The sequence below is a fragment of the Poecile atricapillus genome, chromosome 1 (genome assembly GCF_030490865.1).
Source record: "Poecile atricapillus isolate bPoeAtr1 chromosome 1, bPoeAtr1.hap1, whole genome shotgun sequence".
NCBI classification, from domain to species: Eukaryota; Metazoa; Chordata; class Aves; order Passeriformes; family Paridae; genus Poecile; species Poecile atricapillus.
The window spans coordinates 175145263-175165185 of record NC_081249.1 but is presented as its reverse complement, the minus strand read 5'-3'; the positions used below and the strand labels follow the sequence as shown (position 1 = coordinate 175165185).

Here is a 19923-nt window from a genome sequence, read left to right as displayed (position 1 = left end):
GTATGGATCTGAAGTCATCCTGATTTAATTTAAAACATGGCTGGATGGAGGAAGAAAGAGGAGAGAAGCAGGCAGAGATCCAAATCTCATTTGTCACATCCCCAGAGCATCGTGGCCGAACACAGAGAGCACCAGGCTGGGATCCACAGGGATGGATTATCCTGCTGGCCTGACCTTCAGCCAAGTGGGAAGTCCTGTACAAATCACTCTGCCTCTTTATGTCTCCATCTCCCCCTGTGTAAGAGGATAATAACACTGCCCTCCTTTCCCCAATTAGCTGGAAATCCCTCCGTCACTGCTGACTATTTACAGCTGAGAGGCTGAAACCCATGGCTGACAGCAGAGAGGTCACTGGGCTGGCCTGTTGCCAAAACTGAGGCAGCTCATTAAAAAACACAGCCACTGAAAAAAATGCACATAGGTGTTCTCAGGGTTTCAGCTCAAGATCAAGGGCCCAGGGCACTGCTGCCCCAAGATGTTCAGGGCACTGCACCATGGATGTACAATGAGTCCTGTCCTCAGCCCCTGAGACATCAATCCCCTGATTGATTAAAGCACTACCAGCACTCTGCAAGGGAGGATCAGTCAGATCACTCAGCTGCTGTGACGGACACTTATTCTTTAAATGGTGTTTAAACATGTTCAGCCAAGTGTGGGCTGAGCTAGGGAGTCAGATTTCCAAAAGAAATGCCAAAACCTTTTCCTCCCTTGGCAAAATTACAGATTTCCACCAACTACAAGAGCATTATCTGAGAGCAGCTCAGTTTCCTGAATTAGGAGCTCTTCTTTCAGTCACTCAGGCCTGAGCACCTCCTGCCCAGAGATGCCTCCATCTTTTCACATCCCAGGGTAAAACAACCCAGATTTCCTGAGGCTGCAGGTTCAGCTGTTGTCTCTGATGTCTGCTGGGAAAGGGATGCTGAAGAAGGGCACTGTGCACCTTTGGAAGTGGGGAGTTTTGCCACTGTTTTTAAATGAGACTGGAATTGGAATTGATTGCTTTATTTTGCTGCTTTTTCACTCACTATTTTCTGTTTTCATTGCTGTAACCAAACAGCAGATGCTTTAGCATGTTGCAGAGAAAACAGATTCAGAATGACTTCCGCAATACTATCCAAGTGAGCAAAATGCATCTTCCCCATACAAAATTATTTCGATCAATAAACCAGAAAAGCTACTTTGTTTATGAATTTATGGTGGGTTTCAACCAGGGTCTGTTGCTGCTTGGCCTTGTTTAGGGTCAGTCTGTTGCAGAGTGAAGTATTGACCTGTGTGGCCTCAGAAGGACTGTGACCATGGTCCAAACACACACAGCCCCTCTTGGGCTCCTGTCACAAGGGGCAGCAAAGAAGCCCAGCTTTAGCCTCCTAATTCCTTTTAAGGACCCTAAATCTTACACTGAACTCAATAAAAAGACTGAACTGGATCAGGGAGCTGAAATAATGCATTGAATCAGAGTCTAATCTGTTTTCTGTATATAACACAGAGTTGGTTAAACATGGAGAAATTGAGCAGAGAACAATTTGAGTATGACTGCTGCAGTGTAACTATTACTGAGCAGTGTCTCATGGAGACCCCTGTTCCCTCCCACTGGTTAGGTTTATCCACTTTGGGAGTTAAATTCATGCCTTCCTTTATTCCCTAACAACTCCCACATGTAAACAAGTCTAATCTAGACTGGTCATTTGGTGGGTGAGCAAACTACTTGCAGATGTGCTCTTGATGGAGAGCAACACATATTCATCTCACCTTCCCCTTCCTCTTTTCTTCCTTGCAGATTATTAGAGAGCAAAGGGCAAGGGAGATATATCTCCTCTTTCTTTGTTTGGAATTCAGGTAGAGAGAAGAGCAGATTTCTCTTGACAGGATATCTGGTTGTTTTTTTTTTCCATTTTGCAGATGTTTCTTTCTCCTGCAAGAAGGGAAGCTGAGGGGGAAAGGGGAGCCCTGCAGATGGCTAAAAATCCAAGCCCATTAGACCCAAGATCTTTCACTGCATGTGGAAGTGAATCCCAGCAAAGACAGCCTCACCCACCCCAACCAGACCATCTCATGACTTTCAGAGAACCCCACTGGTGTAAAGAGATGGTGGCACGTGGCACCACGACCGCGTTGTCACCACCAATCCTGCCAGCACATCACCATCAGGTACCCCAGGGCTCAGGAGCTGCAGGGAGCTTCCCAGTGCCTCCCAGCCCAGCTGAGGGGTGCTGTGCCCACTGCCAGACAGTGCCCCCTTCCACAGGACAGTTCCCAACTCCATCAGGCAAACTTATATCGATTGGCCGCTGGATCAATACCTGCTATTGGCACTGGCCTAATGAAATGTCAGTCAGCAGCACTGCCAATTGATCCAGGCTCATCTGTGCTGCAGATGAGCTACTGTCTCTGCATTTTACCAGAGATGATTAAAAGAGAAAACAGCCTTCATTTCTCCCAGGATCTCCTAAGGGGGACATGCTCCTGGGCAGGGAGAGGGAAACACAGTTCAAAGCCTCCAGATGACAGCAGGGTGGTTCGAGCTTGGGGCACACTGCAGAAACAGAGAAAAAGTGCCAAAAGACTTTATAAGCTGCTCTTCAGCCTGATTTAACTTGGAGCAGAAAATCAATCATCAATAATAATATGCAGCACTAATCCACCACTCCCCTTTCCATGTATTGGAGGAAGTTGGATTTACGTAGCTGCCTTTTGTGCCAGAGGCCAACACCAGGGCACAGAGAGGTCATGCATCACTTGCCCAGGGTCACTGAGCTCTTTCGTGGATAAGCTAAGAGGAAGAAACCAAGGTTTCCAACCTATAGCCCCTATAGGAGGAAAATCCATACTGCAAAAAGATTAAACATATAAATATATTTTTTAGAAGTAAAAGATTATTAATGTAATAACAACCTTTCTTTTCACCACTGTCTGGTGTGTAGAGTTCTGGATTTGAAATAATTGAAAGGGCTCAACTTTAATTGCAGTTAATTGCTGGAATTAAATCCAGACCAGGACAACTTACTGCAGCTCAGGTTTTTGTTGGGAGAGGGGTGAGGAGGGAGGCAGAACTATTTCTGTTTATTTAGTGACAATTTTCAGAAGGTTGTGCTTTTATTCCAATGAAAAATATCAAAATCTTCATGTTTGGCTTTTGGCCAGCCCTGCTTGTGCAGTGTTCCTGCATATCCCCAGCACAAAGCAACACAGAACACAGGCACAGAGGATTTGCAGAATTTGTGTTTTCCTCTCTGTTTTTGCCTCTTATTGCTTTTTGCCTGAAGACTAAATGGTCTCACTAAATGCCTAAGAGAGTCTCTCCATTTACAAAGTAATACATCAGCAAAAGAATTGCAAATTGTTCCCCAAATGTACTACTCTCTCCTGTCTGCTTTAAGTGGAAATTTAAATTAATTGGAATCATTATGGCTTTCTTTTTTAACTTAAATATTACTGTACCAGACTATAAAGTGCCTGAAATTTAATCTGAAGTCTTCAGACCAGAAAAAAGCATTTTGTAACTGAAAGATTTTTGATTTTTTTCCAGCTATATCCACTGGTCCAATAAAAAATAACACCCATTGCTATCAGCCTTGTTTCTGACGCTGAGAACATTCTAGCTGGCTTTCAGAAACCTTGGTTTTATATGGAATGTGCCACCAGCTACTCTGTTCACTTCATCCCTTTCAAGGTTTTGTTAATTTATTGAAAAGCTTTTACAGCAGGAGCTTCAATTAAAACAATGCATTTCCATTGCCATGCCATGTAGAACACCATCAGTTTTGTCTGGAAGTGGTAAGTCAGGAATGAAAATATAATTTTAAAATCCCAAGTGGAAGGGACAGCGGGCAGCCTCTGTACCTAGAAGAGCCAAGACATCACCACCTTGTATTACAAAACAGGGGGGTAAAACATGCTGCTCAGTCACTGTCAGATATTCCTCACCCGAACCAGGGCTAATAACAGAGACCAATTTACTGGGGAGAGTCACCAACTCCAGACTCAAGCTAAGCCAAAAACATTCCAGTATTCCTGACTGGAGCAGTTTTAGACTGGTGGATGGGCAGCCATTTGTTTCTTTCCCATTTACATCTAGATCCCAGTCAAAGACCTGATCTTTTGGGGCTAAAAGTGAGGGCCTGCCTATGTCACACCACACAGGAGGGCACCAGGGCTCCTTTTGTCCCACAGCAGTGTCCCCCTGCAGAAAGGCAGGATCCAAGAAAATGGAGAAAGGCTCTTCTCAGTGGTGGCAAGCAGGAGAAAATGGGCAGAAACTGATGCTCAGGAGTTCCACTGAACACAAGGGAAAGCTTCTTTCCTATGCAGTGACTGAGCACTGGAACAGGTTGCCCAGAGAGGGTGTGGAGTTTCCCTTGCTGGAGATACTCCAGACCCATCTGGACACAATCCTGTGCCCTGTGCTCTGGGATGGCTCTGTTGGAACAGGGAGGTGGGACCTGGTGATCCACTGAGGTCCCTTCCAGCCTGAACCACCATGGGATTCTGTGATTCTCTGGTTAGGCTGCATTCAGAACTGCTCTCGCCTGGCTCTGTTTCCAAGCCCAGCTCACACTGCACTGTGGTTCTGCGCTCAGCCAGCCAACCATGGCCAAATTACCTCAGCTATTCCTTTTCCTATACAGCCTATTGCCACACCAGAGAAGACTGAAGCTGTCTAGAGCAAAGTCAGGACACTTCTGCCAGCGCTCACTCCCTTTCTACAGATCTTTGGGATGAAACCTGAGCTCAAATGACCACTTGACCATATCCCAGTGTCTACCTTACCCATGGGATGCCCTGCAAACAAAGCCACAGGGATGCTGGCAGGGAGAATGAGTTGGGGCACTTCAGCAACTCACATTTGTGCTTCTGAACTCAGACACAGCACAAAATCCACTGACAGGGTGACCTGGAAATTCTTTCAATTTGAAATCAAGACTTGAAACAGATTAACACCTCTCAAAGACAGACGCAGCCCACTATGCAATAGATGTGAAATAACTCAGTTAAACCACTGGGAAATCCAAATTTGACAGGAAAAGAAGACCAAAAGGTTATTTAAACTTTCATCATCTACTTAATTTAACTATAGAAAGCTTGGTGAAATAACCTTAAAAAGTATCCCAGGGATTCTTCAAGTGAAACATCTCATCCAGCAAGAGCAAAGCTTTTCCCATTTGGGAGCTCTTGGTTGGCAGTGTGTGATTAAGGAGAGCTGGCTGTTGGAACATGCTGAAATTGCCTTTAATATGATGACAGCCACTGCTTCAGTGGGGAGGAACCACTTGGGGAGAAAAAAAAGACCCAAGACACAAGCATGAAAGCATTAAGTACGCTGTCAAGAAGAAATACACCATGAAGAGGATGTGCTACTTTCACCTAAAACTTGTCCCTTTAGCCTTAAGTGGCTGGCATAGCTCTGCCACTGAGGGTGCTTCAGCTGAGGAGACTGAAGGAATTACAGGTTTTTTAGAGGCATCTCTGTAATTGTCAGCAGGGCAGGGGCCTTCTACTTACAGCATAATCAAATCAAATTAATTTTTAAAGACCACGTTTAAATTATTTTGCTAATGTTTCCTCGTACTTGAATGTGCATCAGCAAAGAGCTCTTCCTTTTTGGGACAGAGGGTCAAGGGAAATCACCCACAGCCTGGAAAGCCAGGAGGAGAGCTGTCCACCAGCCAGTGAGCTCTCTCTCCAGCACAGCACAGAAACACAGCATTAGCCGTGTGAAATTCAGTGTGCTGCTCCCTGAAGCCACTTGTGAGAGATGGAGCTGCTGCTGACAGTCCTCTTGTGGACAGCACCATGGGGCTGCCTACGTGACAGTGACACTCACCCCCCGAGGATGAAGTGCTCTCCCTGTCCCCAGAGGGAGCACTGATGTTTCCCCAGCTCAGGAGATGGGACTGAGGCACTTGGCAAGTGGGGACTCTGCAGAGCCTTGTGTTTATTCCTGAAGGGAATCCATCCACAGGAGGAAGAGGAGGGTTAACTGGTGGGGTTAGGGGGATGGCATGAACAGATGGTGTGGTGAAGAGCCATTTCCTTCCCACTTGCACGCTGACTGCATTAAATCAGTCCCTGGGCTTTCATGGCCATGAGCTAAGGCTGTGCTGGGAAGGGTTTTAACAATCTGACCATATCCTGCTTGTGGGTATCATTCTATTGGGTCTCCACACCTCATCCACTCTTGGGGAAAGCTCCTTCCATTTTTCTCATGTGCTTCTTGGTGATCTTCACTACTATCAGTACCTCAACCACGGCTCTTTGCTGGCTGTGGATCTCTGTAAAGCTCACCAGCACTGTTTTTGTTCCCATCCATGTACTCAGGCACTGACATGGGATGCTCTCTAGGGGCTGAGCCTGCTGTTTTTGCAGCCTTCGTTTATCTCATTGCTCCAGACCTAAACAAATTAATTTGTAATCCTCAGTATTGTATACTCTGGAAAACCTGGCTTTAAAAGTGATCAGAAATTACCTCCTCATGTAAAACTGGAGTCAGTCCCCTCTTCCTCTCTGGGGCTAGAAGAAAACCCTGTACCTGCACAAGTAACAGGTCTTTGCCATCAATAACATTGACGATTCTGTATTTCCCTATTTGTGGCCATGCTTCACCCTGTTTACCCAGAGTTTGTATTGCCTTCTACCATTCCCTGTGCACACACAATTAATGAAACACCAGCTGGTGCAGGATAAACACTGCTGCAGGGATGTAAAAAGACTCTACACAAAACCTACAGATCTCCACCTCTGTTATTTTCCATCTCAAATTCTGGGTTTGCCTCCCAGAGCTCCTTCTCAGCTCAGAAGCGTTGGCTAAAGCATCTCCCTGTTTTTTTATTTTTATTTTTTAATTTTTCTCTGATGCCCAAAAAATCCAGCTAACCCCAAGCCTCCCACACAAGACAGAAGTTCTTCAGTCTCCTCCTCCCAGGAAGGCCTTGTCAGGAGGCTGCCTCTCCTCAGTGGGGTTTGATATCTGCCTCAGATGCTGGGGGATGCCTACAAATGTGCAACTCTGTTGGATGTTAATACTATGAAGGGGCTCAGAGGGCTGCAGCACCTCACCTATGATGACAGGCAGAGAGAGTTGGGCTTGTTCAGCCTGGACAAGGCTCCAGGGGGACGACCTGAGAGCTCCTTCCAGTATCCAAAGGGGCTACAATAGCACTGGAGATGGACTTTTGACCAGGGCAAGCAGTAATAGGACAAGGGAAAATGGATTTATACTGCCAGAGGGCAGGTTTAGATTCAATTTAAGGAAGGAATCTTCCCTGTGAGGGTGGCCCTGGCACAGGGTGTCCAGAGAAGCTGTGGCTGCCCCATCCCTGGGAGTGTGCAAGGCCTCACTGGATGGGGCTTGGAGCAACCTGCTCTAGTGGAAGGTGTCCCTGCCCATGGCAGCAGGTGTGGAAATGATCTTTGAAGCCAAACTGACCCAAACCATTCTGTGATTCTGTAATTCTATGTTCCACCATGGGGCAGGGCTGATGCAGAGGGCCAGAGCACCTTGCCCTGAAGGAGGCCAGCAAGGCTAAAGAAGGCTGTTGTGGTTTTGCAAGCCCAGTCTCTGTCCCAGCAGATTCCTTGCCATCCCTATTAGCAGCTGTCTGACACATTGGACTGAATTTGAGCCCAACTGGTCTGGCAGGAAGCTCTTCATGGGACACTAGAAAATTTCCAACAAATGCTTTAAGTTACGGCTGATGGTTCATCAGGCTCAGCCAGGCATCTGTTTGGTACATTAATGCATGGCTGCACTGAGCTTGTAAATTATTATTCATGTACTTCTGTAGAACATCTTGAGGTTGTTGGCTGAGTCCTTCACTAAATGGGAACAGGGACAGTTATTCACACATGAAAAACATGCATGATTCAGTTCATCCATTTACATTTCTAGTGCAGCCTTCCTTGGCAGGATGGCCGATACAGCCAGGGAGAAGGATGGTCGTCCATAATTGAGCTGCTCTGACCAACAACTGCTCCATTTAAAAATGGATTTACCTCAGACACACCATGGAAATTCACTACAGTGGCACAGAGTCAAGGAAGGCAGAATTGGTGAAAATAGTGAGGTTAGACACAGAAATTAATTACAGAGATGACAGGATGCTCTGTTAAGGTCAGGGACGTGAACAAGGAAAACGATATCTGCACACTGAGAGGGAAGTAATGGGCATGAATGGAAAAGCAAATTTAATCATTAAAAAAAGGCTTCATTTCATCTGACCAGTGAGAAATATCCTGATTCGAAATGGCTGTTCTTTGCTGCTGTCATCTGCTGGTTGCTTAGGTCCCCATTTTCACATTTTTAAGGGAGTGTGAAGTGTTTTAGGCTCTCAGAAAAAGCCAGAGCCTGTTCCTGCGGTAACAGGAGCACTGTTCATAATAAAAAAGAGGACAATGGACTGCTTCCAAAGGGATATGTACTCAGAGAGCACAGAGAGGTAAGTCCCCCTGCTCTGGAGGTACAGTGACTGATGGAAATTGAATATAGGAAACAGTATATAGAACCTTTTTGGCAGCTGAGACAGCTTTGTGGAGTACTAATAAAAAATCTGATATTCACCCAGAAGTCAGAGGGGAGATCCCAAAGTTCAAAATATCCAAAGATCACTGACAGCTTAATTAATGGAGTTAAGAGAATCAGAAGTGTTTATAATGATCACACTGCGCTCCTTTTTTTAACAGTAACCTACAACTAAAAATTATACTATGGTTTTATCTTCTGGAAGGGAAACAAATTAAGAGCTAGAGCTGTAAGCTCTGAGAAGTAAAAATATGGGAGAAAAAGCAAAATAATAATATGTATTCCTTCCTAAATGCACAGAATATTTTTAGCTTTCAGTAAGTTGCTCAGAAGAGCAATAAAAGGGGACTCAGCTTATTTCAGGTGCTTCCCAGAATGTCCCTGTCCCTCCTGACAGCTGTGCCCACCTCTGGAATATATTTAAGCAGCTCCTGAATTTGCTCCTCCTGACTTTCTTTGCATGGGACCTAAACTGAGCCAGCTTGCTAATCACAGCCACTAGCAGACAATTAAAAAAAGCACAGTCAATCAGCAATCATTAAGCTGGAAGTGACAGGCTGAGTTTTATTTTTAACTAAAACTAGTGGGACTCATGCAAACTTTCCCACAAAGTTCCTCTTGCACTTTGTTTATAATTTAGTACTTTCCTACTTGCACTGTAGAAAGCAGCTCCAAAATACCACTGAAAATAAAGTAAATCTAGGATTTGCAGGACTGCAATGATTATTGTGTGCTGAACCAGCACGTTGGGTATTATTGCATCTGTGAAGTGTGAGCTGAAAAATAATAGATTAATGGATTTATGCTTGTACAGAAAAGAAAAGCCTTACACAGGGAGTTTTATTTGGCATAAATATTTAGTTAGTTAGTTAGTTAGTTAGTTAATTCAGCCTCTTTGTTCAAGTGAAGGCAAAAACCTAATAAATAAAATCATTGCTGTCTCCACTGCAAAACTGCTGTGAAGTTGTTACTGATCATTTCTAGATGGGTCAAAATGGATCCTATTTTGGGTACAGCCAGACAACTCCCACATGGATGAAAGCTCTGCCTGTGCCTTGTGAAGCCCATGGGGCCATAGGGATCCCCTGACATGATCCCAATGAACAGCCAAAAGTTCTCTTTCCCCAGCCATGGCCATGGGTGCATTTCCACCAGCATTCCTGGTCTGGCAGAAGTAAGGTTTAGGGAATGAGAAGAATCATTTTTTACCTTCAAGTCATACGATGCTGTTGCTAAAATGTCTGGTGTTCAGCTCCAGGAAGCAATGACAGAATTAATCATCTTAGTTTTTTAGCATTTTCCCCTTTTCTTGAAGATATCAGGTTGAAAAGAAATCATAGATCTACACAGCAATTAGGCTCAGCAGCCCCTGTAAGAAGAAATCCATTGCTACGGAATAATTGCTTGGAGGTTTGTGAGGTAACACAACACACCTCTGTCCCCACTTCCTGTGCAAATCCTGCCTGCTGGCAAAAACTTTCTTATCTGGAAATCAAAAATGAAATGGCAATGTTCCTTCCCATTGCACCATGAACATTCCCTGCCCTCCCTTTTCAGTGGGAAGAGATTAAAAGCATCAATTTTAATCGATGAGGGGAGGTAAACACAAAATGTTTGTTTTTTAATATTTACAAGATTAAAAATAGCAAACCTTTGATTTATTTTTTTAATAGCAGTCAAGTCCTGTGCAAGCAATGCTGCCTTGAACTGGCATCAACAGACAGCCTGCAGAATGTTTTCTGTGTCAATCAAGGAGAATATCTTAATTATGAGAGCTTTCTAAACAAGACAATAGTATGAATTCACAGAAAGCACAACAGCAAATAATTATCAATCTGCATCTTCACTCTAACACAGCCAGTCACACTTTTGTCTCTTTATGGACACTGCCCATCCCTGACATTCCTGTTTGATGATCTTTCCACACACAAACAAATCACCCAGACTGCTCTGCCTGCCTGAGGAAGGGATGCTCCTACACCTTGCACTGGGGTAGATCAGCTGAGTGCCTGGAGTATCAGCTGCTGAGTCCCTGTGCAGAAAGCATCACACCAGCACACAGGGATCTTTTTCTGCAGCCAGACAATGCTGTTCAAAGATCCTTGAATGAGATGTATGCTAAATTGCCTTGCATTTCTCAATGGAGACCAGCAGACAAACAACATAAAACGACCTTTTGATTTAGATTTAGACAGGGAAGTTACACACACAGGAAAAGAATAAGTCTACCTCTGTAATGCCAAAGGATTATCAGAATTGGGTTCAGTCCTGCTTTTAACAGAGCTGGTGATTTGTCTCTTGCTCCTACAGAAGTGTGGTCAGGATGTCTGAGGAAGGTATTTAACTCAGAGATTATATCCAGAAGAGAATATTGGCCTGCTGGTACCCTGGGAGATTACTGTGGCTCTGAAACACTGCTAGAGATCATGGTGCACTGGCTGATCTCTGCATCTGCCTGCAGTCTGAAGGCAAAATGTGCTAATCCAGATTGTGCTGTGAATCCAGAGTACCCCAAACCTCCCGGAGAGGAGAGGAGAGGAGAGGAGAGGAGAGGAGAGGAGAGGAGAGGAGAGGAGAGGAGAGGAGAGGAGAGGAGAGGAGAGGAGAGGAGAGGAGAGGAGAGGAGAGGAGAGGAGAGGAGAGGAGAGGAGAGGAGAGGAGAGGAGAGGAGAGGAGAGGAGAGGAGAGGAGAGGAGAGGAGAGGAGAGGAGAGGAGAGGAGAGGAGAGGAGAGGAGAGGAGAGGAGAGGAGAGGAGAGGAGAGGAGAATCTACAACCATTACCTAATTCAACTGCCTGACCACTCGAGGGCTGATCAAAAGTTACAGTATGATCTTAAGGGCAATGTCCAAATTCCTCTTAAACACTGATGGGCTGAGGGTATCAACCATCTCTCTAGGAAGCCTGTTCCAGTTTTTGAATATCCTCTCAGTAAGGAAATGCTTCCTGATTTCCAGTAAACCTCCCCTGGAGCAGCTCTGAACCATCCCCACGCATCCTGCCATTGGATCCCAGGGAGATCAGCTCTCTCCCCTTCCCTTCCTCATCAGCTGCAGGGGGAATTGAGGTCACCCCTCAGCCTCCTTTTCTCCAAACCAGACAAGCCCAAAGTGCTCAGCTGCTCCCCACACTCCTTCCAGCCCTTTCACCAGTTTTGTTGCCCTGGATGCATTCAAGAGTTTCACACTTGGCACCAAGTTCTGTACTCAGCCACGAGTGCAGCCACAGCCAAGCAAGAGAAATCCTCTGTGCTCCCTCTGCTCCTCAGGAAGGGGATCCAGAGGTGCAATTGCTCTTCATTTCCCATGGTCAGTAGGACCTGACCAGCACCCAGAAGAGATGAGTGTACGGGGGATGAAGAAGTGGCAGAAAGGAGAGGGAAAGGAGTGAGGCACAGGGAAAGAGTCCAGCTCACAGCTACAGAAGTGAGACAGCAAACCCACGCCAGCTCTTGCAGCCTCACTCTGCTCCCACAGCTGTCCCACGCCGTCTGGCAGGGGCTGAACTTGAAGCTGCTGCAGCTCTCCCTTTCCATTTTTATGCTGCTCTTCTACCTAGCAAAGTCACACACAGTCCTCCAAGGATTCACTTCCTTGCTTTAAATGCCTTAAACTCAAATCCCTGTGTCCCTGAAGAGGGGCAAAGACACAAGGAATTGCTCAGGGGAGCAGGAGATGGGAAGGAAGAGCTGCAGAGAAAACTCTCACCTCAGATCCGTAATTCTCGCTTGGAAGGATCTGTGGGGCTCTCGGTGGCAGAAGGTGGAGGATGGCCTTTGCTGGGCTGTCTGTAACCACACAGCTACAGACACACAGGGAATTGCTGCATTATCTGTACTGATAAATTCCTCACATGGGTTTGGTCCAGATCCCTGAGCAGTTTCTCCAGAAATTTCCAGCCCAGGACCACCAATCAACAATTCAGACAAGGTCACTTTATTTGAAGGCTTGGAGCGGGCTCTTCTCACCCGAGCACATTCGGCATACAAGTCTAGACACCATCAGAGGTGGTATTAGATATAAATCAGTGGAACAGTCCTTTAGGAAATATTGCAATTGAGTATTAACATATCTGGAGAGAGCGGTGAACGCAATAAAGCTAAACAATAAAAATCTTCCCAAATTTTCCACAATGAAAGTCTTTCCAAGCATAATGACAGCTGCAAAGTCTGCAAAGATGTGCACAAAATAAAACCAAATAGATTTTTGAGGGTGAAACCTACTTGTTTGGTAACCACACTAAACAGACACTGAAGATAAACTATAGCACTTAATACTATAGTACTTAATTTTCTGGGACAACGTGTTCATATAAAAGAAAACAAACCCCAGAGAATTAAAGACCAGAGAGGGAGGGAAAAGGCCTGAGACAAGGATGATGCTCTGACCCCTTTCCATGTAAGCAAGCCACTCCCCAGGACTGATGGGGACTGAGGGTGTGAGACCAGCTGGTGAAGTGCAAGCAGCTCTGAACTAAGCTCCTGCAGTTGTGAGTGGCTTAATTCAGACCTCAGAACCTGTGAAAGCCCCCAGGGTCACCAGAACACAAGTGACCTTCAGGGACAAGGGCTGATAGCCAAGTGATGGTCTCTGCCTCTGGCATTGCTTCTGCATCAGGACACTCACTAATACCCCATTGGAAGGGTCTGGAAAATGAAAATAGGGATGGTGAATGAACCTTGGGACAACCTTCACTTTCAGGACACGTGAATGCAGAATTCAACTTAAAATAAAGCTTTTCTAAAAACCACGTGACACAGAACTGACAAGTGATTCAGTCAAGAAACCACATGTGATGCATTAAAACCTCAAGCAAGAAGAGGAAGGCAATTTAAAAAGAAATTACTCTAATCTGAAGGAAAAAAGGAAAATAGGACGTGTGTGTTAACACAGTCTGATGGCCTCGCCCGCTAAAAAGCCCCAGAGATTCAGTGTGCTGGAGGTATTAGATAACATCAGCTGCTCACAGTGCTGTCCCTGGCTTTAAGAGCATCACAGGGAAAAGAGCTGAGCCTCCCTGAGTGGGATTTCACTGCCTTAAAGGCACTCAGCTCTCCTCACATCTCCTTGGCTCGCTCTCAGGACACCTTCCAGGAGCAAACGCTCCAGGGGTCAGACACCAACAATTGTCCTCTTCCCCGGCTGCTCCTGACTCATTCCTTTAACACAGCTCCTTCTGCCCACGGTAGGAAACAGCAGGATGTGACTGTGTGCCTTAAAAGCTGTGGCTGAAATCTTTGCTGTGCAGAAGCACAGGCGAATCTTAGCTGTGATTTCAGGAGGGACAAGATTTCAGCTGGATTTTTCATTGTGCTGGGCTCACAGCTCAGCAGAGCTGGTACATTAGCTGCTACAAATGGAAGCAATGATGAGAAAAGGAAAAAAACAAACCAGAATGTGGCTGGAGCAGGGGCCTTATAGAGGCAGGGCAGCACTTTTCTAGGACAAACATCTTTGTTCTGTCGCCTGGAAATAAACACAACGCAGCACAAAACAAGTGCAGGAATGAGATCGAGATGTGAGCATGGACAGTAGCATCAGGGGATCAAGACCACCAAGACCCTCAAAGCCTTCCAACCCAATTCCAGGAAGGTCTGGAAGAACTGACTGTGCATGGTAACTAAATTGCTAAACATAAAAATAACTAAAACTTATCTCCAGGATAGGGAAAACCTGTCTATAAACAGTTACCCCCACAAAGCCTGGGCATGTGTGCACCCCATAACCCTGGACACCCCAGCTGGAACAACGCTGGAGCCAGGACTGGTGATCTCTCTTCCTCACCATTCTTTTGCCTGTTTGCTTGCTTTCTTTCATCTCTCTCTCTCTCTGCTCCCTTTCACCCCACTCTTTTATCCAAAATCCACTGCTGTGTGCTTACACAAGGACAGCAGGGACTAACTCATAAAAATTCCTATGCCAAGTGTGTAATTTACTAATGAAACTTTGCAACCATTTGCAGATCCTCTGACTTCTGTGGCTCCTTTTGACCCAAGACTTCCACCCTGGGTGCTCACTTCCCTTTGGTGATTGGATGTCACAGAGCCTCCTAAAAATCAGTCATGACTCCCCTCCTCAGGCCAAGCTCCATGGCTCAAGCTTGCAGAGACCCCCCTGAGCTGTGTGAAATCTCGAGAGGCATTTAATGAATTAGATATTATTAATATTCTCTTCCAGCATCAGAAGGCAGTAATTAACTCTTTGAAAACTCATCCCAAACCTTGCTTTATTACTCAGTCCTCAGAGGCAGCTATGTAATCTCATTTCGATTTTAAAGAATATCTTTTCTGAATAATTCTTTTCCTTGATTGAAAAAAAAAAAAAAAAAAAAAAAGTTAAAAGTCCTGGTTCTGCCTTGGAATGTGCATTAGTGATGCCAGACATGCTGTAAAGATATCAGAGCACAAAACATGATATGCTGCAATACTTTTGCTGAGCAGATGCCTTAAGGAGGTCATTCAACATGCCAGGCTCTAAATGCTATTTGGGAGTGAGAAAACATTATTTTCCCACTTCAACAAGACTTTTGCTTCCCTGTCATGTGGAAATAACCTTTTGTACTCAGTGCTATTATTAATTTATTAGCCTTTTTAACGTCTAAATGTTTTACAGTCTATGGACTGCATCAAAGTGCTGGCTGAGGGACACGGCAGCACAAACACATGGTGTGTGCAACCAAATCCAAGGATTCAAAGAGCAGACCTGGTGCAAGAACACTTCTGCCTATGTATTTTTAACAGTGAGAACAACCATTTTCTCAGGCACAAACCCCCAAGGAGTGTATTTATGTTATAATTAAATGTCAAACCTTATGAGCGATGACTGTGTAGAAAAAGCGCTAAGTATAAATTTCTATAGAAATCAATTAAAGGAGACAATGATTTTCTTTCCACTTAGGTTACATGACTCCAGCACAAGCTGCTGCAGCACAGTGCAGCTGTCAGCCCAGCCTCACTGCCTGAACAATTGCTTTCTGTTCACCTGATGGAACTGTCCTGGATGGCACCGATTTTCCTCAGGGATGAACTCGCCGCCAAACGCTTCTGTGATTCCCAGCAGGGAATCACGTATCCTTCCAGCAGATAGGAGGTTTGAAACAATCCCCTGAATGACTTTATGTAACAGGACTTGGACTGTGTCCCTGGTGTTAGATGTAGCATGATCTATTTTGTGCCCAGGAACAAAACACAGAATTTCTGCAAAGCAGGCTCTGGCTCAGCGCATCTGACTGCAACGCCAGGCTGCTTCCTAAAGAGTAATTGACTGAAACTGCAGGAGAGGGGTGGGCTTCATCTGATGTACGTGAGGTATTTAAAAGTTACTCATCATGGACTCTGTGAAATCAAAAGAGGATGGTTTTCCCATCCCAGACTGGGCACCAAAGAGGGGCCAGATGATCTCCTCCCAGAGGAACCATCGCTCACAGGCTATGGAGGTGACTGGGGTGATGTCCAGACATCATCCCCCAATTTTTAATGAAACTAACTCTACTCTGCATGTCCCACATTGACACAACCCTTCTTTGACTCTTCATTCGCTCTCATGTATTGCCCACACATTCCCCCAAACAGCATTTCCTCTCCTTCTGCAAAACCTAACATTTCTTTAGGAATGCTGTTCCTTCTCACTGGGAGTCACTGCCCCCATGTCAAAGTCCACGTACCTGACAATGAGTTAAACAGCAGGTATTTCTACTGGGAACTTGAGTTCCATGAAACCAATTTTCCTTAAAAAAGGTGTGTGTGAGAGAAGAAATTCTGTGACAACTCAGCCAGGAGGCTACTCCCCATATGCAAGCCAGGACTGCGGAGCTGAGCTCCAGCACACTGCCCTGTCAGGAATAGAAATGTCCATGTTTTCCTCTGGAAGCCAGCTGGAGTGACAGATTCTCATTTTTAAGAAGGAAAGAATTCATTTAGGTACAATGTATGTGGCATTATCTTGTCCCATGAAATCACCATCAGCAATGCCTGAGCAGAGCTGTCATTGCAGGGCTGTAGCTGGTGAGGGGGCAAGGGGGGGAATGCTGAAGTCAAGGCTTGGAGCACTTCTTATCAACAGAGAAGTGATAAGCTAGAAACCACAAACCAGCTTCCAAGCCCCAAAGCCCTCCTTCAGGTCTGGAGTGGAGTTAACAACCTTCCAGTCAGAGGTAAGCTGACAAGCTGGAACCAAACCTGATTATAACTCAGCTTTTTCAGGCTCCAGTGCAGACAGAGGGGCACGGTAATCCCATTGCATCTGCTTCTTGCCGTGGGTATTTTGTGCCATACTTGGAGTAGTAATGAGCACAAGCGATACACAGAAATTGAAACCTCCTCTGAAAGCAGCTCCAGTGGCTAAAGAGAAACTAGACTTGAGAAAGTAAAATTCTAGTTGTGTTGAACTGCTCTTACTGCAGAGGCTGAAATTGTCTTGTGAAATACTGAGGTAGCCTTGGTACAGGTGAGATGCCCAAGGTACAGTTGCAGAAAAATGTGTTTCAGCAGCTAGAGGATCACATCTAATGCTCAGTAATCTATAAATCATTGTTATGAGATTTCTTTATGCAAATGAAATTTATATAACCCTCATCAATCGTAAAAAAAAATCATAAAGATGAAATTTTGCAGCCGCAATGTGGATTAAAGGATCCCTTAACCTGTTTTCAAGATACGTCTTCATAGCTAATTAATTTTTAGATGGAGTGTTCTTTGAAAGAACTAATGGATAGTGAGCATTTCTGATTGATTATAAAATGAGCAGGAGGGTTTAAGAAGTGAGCTGTGAATGTAAATTCACTACCTAGCTTTATTAACCTTGTAATATTAAAATTCTAGACTATGCAACTGCGAGAAACAGGTATTAATACAGTACCTTTGATGAGTGTATTTTATTTATTTAACATCAATAAATTTCTCTTAGTTGGTCTATAACATGGAGATCCATCAGTTTGTCCTCTGAACTGTATCTTAGAGACTTCAACTTTGAGAAATCCAGAATCTGGATTCTATAAAATATAACTTTATATATTTATGCCATGGGTTAGAAAAAGCCCAACAAAATGAAAACCGGCAACTATGAAGAAAAGGAAAAGAAATGCAATTCATATGTCATGCTGCTAGGACTGCTCTCCAGAGCTGCAAATCTACAGGTAACTTTTATTGAGCCATCATTACCAACAGTGACAGCATTTATCAAAAGGCCACTCAATCTGCGATGACCTGGAAACATCGGGAGGAAATGGGGGGTGTTAAACGCTGCAAGCACCTGCAGGACTGTGCAGTCTCCTGGTGAGAGAAAGGGGAAGATAATGAGCTTACCCGCTTCCTCAGATTGCAGGTGAGAGTGAGGTTCCTCGAGAAGGAGTTTGCAAAAGCAGTGTAAAAGTCCAGCACCTTGAGCAAGGCTTCTCGCTTAATTATATGCAAATCGCAGTAGGTCAGAGCCCGAACGTTGGCACAGGCGTGGGCCAGGCTGGTTTCCTTCCAGAAGATATCACCAAACACGTCACCTTTACCTGGAAAACAGCAGGGCAGATTTGTTAAAAGGTACTGCTTAGGCAGAGGTTCCCAGGACACAGATGATTTTTCCACAACCTGCCGTACGCTCCCAATTATCCCAACGCAAGCTCCCAGCCATGAAAACTAACAAGGGGGAAAGTTTTAAAATTAGCTGACGTACTTGAGCATCCTTAGCAGTAGCCCCAGGTTTTTCAGGTATTTATAGATTGCTCTGTGAAGTGTCACAAAGTGTAAGAGCCAGATTGTAAAGGTCTCCTTGTAGCTGAAGATCCAAGTAATGGATTTTTCAAAGGCTACCCAATATAATGAGCACTTAACTAATGTTCAGGTGATTGAGTATTTCAGGTGTCTGTTCCCAAGTGATTTAGGAGTCCTGCTTTTACAAAAACCTTCTGACATCTAGGTTCTTTCATCCTCATGGTTCTACAGTGAGGGGCAAGACCCAACTTCCAGGGCCCAAGGGCCACATTTTAGAGGATGTTTCAACATTCTTAATTCAGTGTCAGTGCTAACATTCCTTCTGGAAAACCCACCAAAAGCCACACTGAGACTTTTAACCTTTAAATAACCACCTCTAAATCTTAAACACATCTAAAAGTACAGTTCTAAACCCAAATTCATCCATTTAAGTAAAGGCTTATTCTTAAGCCTGTATTTCAGTGTTTGCTGAGCAAGAGAGGGTTTGACACCTGAGACACCTGCATGTATAAATACCTTCAACCAGAGGGGAAATTTACACCTAAAGGCTACACTGCACTGGTGGGCAGTGCAGCAGAACAGCTGATTGAGGATTTGGGACTAGCTGTAGTCCAGTGCCATGGACAGAAGAGCTCCATGCACTGGGAGTGCTCTGACTTAGCCCAGCTTTCTTTCCTCTGAAAGGAATCCACATGCCCCACACCTGTGCTAGACACTCAAGCAGGAGAAGAGGATTATGGACACCAGATCGAAAATCCCACTTCTGACCCAACCAGAACCCCAGCATGGGTGCAGATTGGAGATCTGCTTTCAGGTGTGGAACTTCTGGTTGTTGTGAGAAGAGACAACAGAAAACACATGGAAACATTCCAAAGCTGCCTCTTGCTGCCTGGCCAAGGGCTGGGCAAGGACCACGGTGGGTGGTTTGTTGCTGACACCTCAAATCCTGAAGCAGAAACAGGGGTACAAAGGGTATTTTTTGTTTCAGACCCCCAGAGTCTTCCCAGTTCTGTATTTTAGCAGTTATTAAAATGGAACTCAAATCAGTCAGTCAGTGGCTATTGATTTCAGGCACCTCGAGCAGCCCCTTGGTGAAGGTTAGGGATGTTATAGTTTTGGCATAAAAAAAGTAATGAATTTTTGTATTTTTTCTTTTAAGGACTTTTAACATTTTGCTCCACTCTATTGTGGAAACACAGACCAGAGGGGTAATCTATCCAACCTTATTACTTTTAGGGGTCAGAGGCCCTATTTCTCTATTTCCATTTTTGCTTTTGGTATTGTATCCAGTAAAACATATCTAACATTTCTCATGCAACGTGAAATAAAATGTGCAAGTCCTTATCTGCCCTCCTGTTTTTATTTTCTAGCAAATGTCTCTGTAATGGAATCATCTCTTAGAAAGGTTATAACTGCATCCCATTGAGCTGCTTTTGATTCTACATATTTTTATGTAATTAAAATTAACTACAATACATAACACAGCTGGTATAATTTATAAAACAAGGTGCTTTAAAATGTTTTCCTTAATACAGAGCATTTTCTAGTAACATTGTAATTTACCCAATGTACTGTTTCAAAATTACCTTTTGCAGTTAATTGTCCTTGTCTCTACTTAGAGTTCAAACCCCAGTTTACAGACATACTCAACAGAGTTACATAATTTATAGAAAACAGTCCATTTCTGAAATGCAGAAAATTGCTTAATG

The 19923-nt window shown here is 44.6% G+C and overlaps 1 protein-coding gene across 1 annotated transcript in view; it reads right to left on the bottom strand.

The window, feature by feature from the left end:
• KCNH5 (potassium voltage-gated channel subfamily H member 5) overlaps positions 1 to 19923 on the bottom strand; it is a 148429-nt gene that overhangs the window by 9372 nt on the left and 119134 nt on the right. The window contains exon 10 of the mRNA XM_058833832.1: positions 17816 to 18012. Within this exon, the coding sequence (XP_058689815.1) occupies positions 17816 to 18012 (197 nt within the window). The remainder of the gene's footprint in view (positions 1 to 17815; positions 18013 to 19923) is intronic.